Raw genomic sequence first — 6,206 nt, forward strand, 5'->3', positions numbered from 1 at the left:
ACTACTGGTAAATTTGAAATTATGATTTTTCTTATTTTATAAGTGAAGCAAGCATTTATGCTAGTGCTTCAGTTCAATGTGGAATATTAATCTTTAGCTTGAATCTTTCTTAGAATATGGCCACACAACCCCCGATACTAAAAGGCATCCCAAAACCCAAGCTGTGAATGTTGAGAATGTTTCTATGTTCAGTAGCTCTGTAACCTATGACCAATATGGTCAAAAACAACACGAGGTATATTATTCTTACAGTTATAGAGCATAAGCAAGAAACTCCTATATTTTTGGCTTCTTTTACTTAAATCAACAATTGGAATAGAATAGGTGTAAAAGGTTATATTTTTAAATGAGGGTAATGGATGTATCTCGTAATGGTTTCTCTTGCCTTTTATATGTAAATTTGATGGGAATATAGTTGTCACTTACTTTCTGAAAACTTAACTTCCAACACAACTCTTACTCTTTCTATTATAGTGCATAATAATATTAGCTTTTTTACTCAAATTGATATTTGCAGACAACAATAAGCAATAATAAATGGCATTTCCCTCTCCCATGTTACAGTTTATGCTTGTTTTCTTCAAGCCAATGAATTTTGCCATAGCATTCACTCTTGGTAATTTGCTTTCACTTGGAAGGTATCTTCTATTTTAGAGCTGTATACTTGGTAATTTTGCCACCTTATGATGCTGACTTACCATGTATTTAAAACTATTCCCTTCGTATGATTCCTACTTATATATGTTCAACGAAAGTGAGGTCTATCGCATTAAAACCAAATTTACATCATGGGGATTTCTTCCCAATCATTTCTTTGGACCTTATGAACTCCTGAACTTCACTCTTGTTGGACCTTATGTAACTAGTGAGTTTCCTAATCCAAGCATTTTATTATTGTATGTTGATTACACTATTATCATTGCAACCCATCAAATATGCCTGTTTTATACATTTCTATAGAACAATTTTCTTTTGCTACTAGTAGAAGTTATAGCCAATTTAACATTTATTATACTGTGAGTTATAAATTCTCTATAAATCATCATTGCTAAAGAAATTGCTATAAATTCTCCATATTTTACGTACCACTGATAATTGCAAATCTGGTTTGATCAAAGACTTTGTTTAAAGTAGAAAATATTAATCTTTGTTTTAATGGTATATACCTTATGTTTGAGACGTTTGGAGCACGCACTGTACTTTGGTTATGGATCTCTCCTTTTAGTTAAGCTCTGCTATTAGAATTGATTAGCCTTAGTTGAGTTTCTGTAATTTAACTTTCCTTTCATAGCTATTGATTCAAAGAGGGGTAAATTTAATTCAGTCACATTGGTTGCTGCTTTAATATCAACTGTTGCCAGTATTTTAGCAACATCTGCTATGATCATTTTCCTGCTTTATAGAAGAAATGGAGAATATCAGCACATGAGTTGAAGGAAACATAAGTGTAAGTATATTATAGAGAGCAGAATGGGGTTATATCCATCACATTGGTTGGAGAAGTTGACTCATAAGGTGTTGCCAAGATAAACCAGAGGAGAAGGCATCAATGGTAGACGTGGTGAGGGAACTAGAAGATATTGCTGCAATGCTATCAAAAAGTCATGAAGCTAGTTTCCCAGGTTGGAGGTTCCAAGTCTTCCAATTTTGGATGCACAGTAGTGGAACTTATGTTGTGAATCTTCTCCATTACCTTTGTGTAAAACTGCAAAGTCAAAGAAAAATAATTCTGAATCTTATAAAGCATGAGTAAAGTTGAATATTTTGGTCAACATTCCAGTATCAATTTAGCAAGGGCAAATTCTCCCTGCACCCCATAGTTTCATCTTGCACTCCCAGGGGGTTTCTGAAATTACCATTTCACCCTTAATAAAAGAAATAAATAACACTTCCTCTTCTTCATCTTTTTGATCGCGCATTGTTCACATTTAGAGATAGTTGAAAATCAGTTAGATATTGAGCCTTCCTATTGAATCTTCTTGAAAACGAATCCCTGAACGAATTGCATTGTGTTGTGTCAATCCAAAATATAATAAATTTATATTTTGGATTATGTAATATAAAAATTTAGAATAGAAAGTTTTATATTTTGGATTATGTAATCTAAAATAAAAAAAATTATATTTCAAATTTTATAATATAAAATACACAAAATCATAAATGTTCATTTATGAATTTTATAATTCCGAAAGTATCTAAATCTCACATTTTGAAATTAAAGAAAAAAATCAATGAAAAAGGATAATTTTAGTATTTTGTGAAGTATAGGGGTAGAGGAAGAATTTGTCTTTAGCCAGGTCATAAAAGCCTGAGCCCAGGTGGGCTATTATGAGGCCCAATTTCTCTGAGGTTGTGGGTTGCACTCCCTGACCCAATTTATAACACCTTCATCCTTAAGACTGTTTCTTCTTGCACCTCCATATCTTCTTCTGCCACCTCCATACACAACATGAAAATACATTTTTATCCTTCTTATGTCACTCCCATATAGTAGTTTCCGGATTATGTAATCCGAAAACTCTTTTGAAAGAAGACTTTCGGATTACATAATCTGAAAGTTAAATAAGACTTCCGGATTATGTAATCCGAAAATTAATCATGCATATGAAAAAAGGCTTCCATCTAGAAGCTATTATAAATTTGAAAAATGACTTCCAGATTATGTAATCCGAAATAGTTTATAGGGGCATTTTTGGAAATTTGAAAATATATGGAGGTGAGAGAAGAAGGTATGGAGGTGCAGTAAGAAACAGTCCATCCTTAAGAGTGCCCCAAGCCTTTCCCATGTTATAGTGGTTTGATGAATCTAAGGGTGTTTCTTCCTGCACCACACTAAATTTCTTCCTGCAACCTATATTTTTGAAAAATAAATGATTATGAATTACTGAAATATTTTCGGAACCTATATTTTAGAACACATTTTATAAATTCTAGATTTATCATTTTGAAATTAAAAAAATGTTCTAGAAAAGATATTTCGAAATGATTTTTTTGTCTTTAAGTTCTATTATGGATTTTCTATTCTGGAATGATCTTAAATCATGGTTACCAAGTAGTTTTCAAAAAGCAAGGGATTGTGGTGGGAAATGGGGATTAGAAGTCAGAGATAAAAAGAGTTAAAAAAGAACTATAATGTAAGTTGAAAGAAAAGAAGACATTGTTTGCTTTCAAAGAATAAAAATGTCTCCACCACCAACTTAGGAAAGTAGCACTTCACCAAAAATAAACAATTGCCAAGGAACCAGTCAAATTTGTTCTAATTCTCTCTCAATTTCAAACCATGAATCATCATGCTACAAATAATGTAATTTTTAAACCATTAAGAGAGTTAGTGTAATATACATTAAGTGTCAACATTTTCCAAATAACTAAAGATTATAGTTTAGTGAGAGTAAAAGGAAGGGCATGTGCAAAGAGAAAATTCTTTTGAAAATATAATTGTAGTTTACTCTAAGTGTAAAATAAAACATTGAACAGAGGGTAAAAAAACACTATATACGAAATATGATTCATTTACGTGGAATGAATTTGGATCATTATACAAGCTCTCAAGTTTTAGTGTTATAAAAGGAGAAAAAATACAGCCAAAAAGAAAAAAAAAATAACATCATGAATATATATTTTTATAAAGTTTAGGTATAACTTAATAGTTGTAGAATATTCCTTTGTTATATTGTGAGTATTGCATTTTACCAATAAACTATTAAATTTGTTTTCATCTTAATTAATATATTAATTATTTGACGTTTTGCCTTTTATGTTTGTGAAATGTAAGAAATAAACTAAAATATAATGTTTAATTCAATTGAAAGAAAACAAAATTATTATCAATATGAAATAAGTAAAACATCCATATCTTTTAACATAATGAATATAAATGTTAATAACATCAACTATTAGGTTTTGAAAGTTAGGTTGTTTATTAGGTATGATACATCATGACCTTTAACACCAACCCCAGCTTTGACTTTAAGATTCATCAATGTTTGGAATGTTGTAAAATGTTTCATTTTTTCAAAAAAGAACAAGAATTTCAAAATGCAATAAAACAACTACCACACCTTGATTTTAATACATAAAAGGGTAACAAAAATAAATAAAAAAACTATGAAAAATGTTATTTTGAAAATAGCATATTAAACATACACTATACACTAGTTTACAACATATAATTACTCAGATACTAATCATGAACCATCATCTCAGCAAGAGAAGTCCTCAAAATAGAATTCTTTTATTAACAACAATCACAGAATTCTAATTAGTCTAAACTTGCAAACAACATATCTTCATAATTATTGAAACTGAAGAACAGCAATTATGCATTAAGAAGTTCCAGTGTGAGTTGGTGATGTAAACTGATAAGAAGCATAAGAGAGACTGCCATATTCAATGCTAGTGTGGATGAGTTTGGCCTTTGAGTTTTCACCAGCAGCACCAATAGCAACATGCAGAGGATAGAAATGATCAGGCCATGGATGAGCCTTTTTTGCATGTGGTGCTTTCTGTTCATAGTGATTGACATCTTCATATCTACACAAGCAGCACAAAACTTTAACAAACAATCCATTAGGAGACAAATTCTACAACATTTTCAATGGCTACTTTTCTTGGTAATTAGATGCATTTTGCATATACCTTCCTTCAAGAAGAGCCTCTTTCAACCAATTGTCAAATTCTAGAGCCCAGGGCTCAACAGTGGAGTTAGGGTTAATAGCTCTCAAGTTATGAACAGCACTTCCAGAACCCATGATCAACACACCTTCATCTTTAAGAGGTGCCAATGCCTTTCCAAGGTTGTAATGATAAGTTCCATCTTCTTTTGATTGAACTGATAGCTGACAAACAGGAATGTTGGCTTCTGGGTACATCAAAAGAAGAGGAACCCAAGCACCATGGTCAAGTCCTCGACTTCTATCTTCATCAACACGGTTGAAACCAGATTTTCTCAGCAGTTCCTTCACCCTCTTTGCCAATTTTGGTGCTCCAGGAGCAGGATATTTAAGCTAATAGATGAAACATCAAGCATGTAAACTTCAGAGATTTCTACACAAATCTACCAAACATCATCACCATGAGTAGCATAATTCTATGTCAAATGAAAACATCAACACATAATTGTGTACACTGGCAGATTCAAGAATTGCATTTCTAGTTCTGGAGTTATGGATTGTTTCTTCAAGTTAATTGTTTGACATTCCAAATTCAACATAAGCATGTTCGCATAAATTTCTCGATGATCAACTTCTCTGATACTCTAAAACTAGTTCTTAAACAGGTAAGAGAGAACATTATTCAACCATGATGAGAGAATAGCCCATTACCAAAAGCTTCAAACAGAAAGAATGTAAAAGACTACAGAAAATCATTTTAATCCAAAAGCACTTATTTTTCTGACTCAAAGAATGGAAAAAAGAAGAAGGAACAAGAGGGGTGATATGAATTTAGAGGTACGAGGTGGAAACCTTGTACATTTGTTCGGGGAATCCATAGAAGTCGTAGATGGTGTCGTTGACGGAGTCAACTACGTTGACCGTGGGAACTGTGGTGTCCCAATGGCCAGAGATGACGAGAATTGAAGAGGGTGTGTGAGGAAAAACGTCCTTCTTCCATGACTGAAGGAACTTCCTAGCTGCAATGGATTCATCTATGGACAAAGTGGGTGATCCATGAGATATGTAGAACGTCTCCTTCAACGCCATATTCTTCACCAACTCACCAAATCTTCTTTTCTTTCTTTATTCTCTCTTTTGCTTAATCTACGTTTTGCCACACACTCAAAGCAACACAAGATAACGCATCATGAATCTCATAATATATACACACAAAAATGTGGAAGAGAGAATGAAGGAGAAGACACAAATGAGTGGTCTTCATCTATTTCACTTTATACAAACATTCAACAACTCCAAGTGTTCACACATGGGCAAAGTGGTCTTATCACATTACATTCACCCACCTAATCATATTCTTTTGGAATAATTAACTTTATAAAAACATTTTTTTTTTGCTTTAAAATACAAATTAATTAGTAATTATGGAAAGAAATGAAATAAATTATAAATCTTAAATATCTGTCATCCACTTATTCTACATCCTCACGCCATAAATAATAATATAGTTTTCCTTATATCACACATGGAGAAACTAGTCTTCTCTAGTGTAGTTTTAGAAAAATAAATACTTTTATAGGAGTGGTTTTAGAA

The 6,206-nt window shown here is 32.2% G+C and overlaps 1 protein-coding gene across 1 annotated transcript; it reads right to left on the bottom strand.

The window, feature by feature from the left end:
- Nucleotides 1-4,215: 4,215 nt before the first annotated feature.
- LOC137837777 (extradiol ring-cleavage dioxygenase-like) lies at nt 4,216-5,920 on the bottom strand. The gene is made up of 3 exons (XM_068646899.1): nt 5,466-5,920; nt 4,639-5,006; nt 4,216-4,533 (listed from the first exon to the last, which is right to left on the bottom strand). The coding sequence occupies exons 1-3, from the start codon at nt 5,700-5,702 to the stop codon at nt 4,326-4,328; spliced, it is 813 nt and encodes a 270-aa protein (XP_068503000.1). The 5' UTR covers nt 5,703-5,920; the 3' UTR covers nt 4,216-4,325.
- Between the last annotated feature and the right edge of the window lie 286 nt (nt 5,921-6,206).

Source organism: Phaseolus vulgaris, chromosome 4 (assembly GCF_000499845.2).
Source record: "Phaseolus vulgaris cultivar G19833 chromosome 4, P. vulgaris v2.0, whole genome shotgun sequence".
NCBI lineage: Eukaryota > Viridiplantae > Streptophyta > Magnoliopsida > Fabales > Fabaceae > Phaseolus > Phaseolus vulgaris.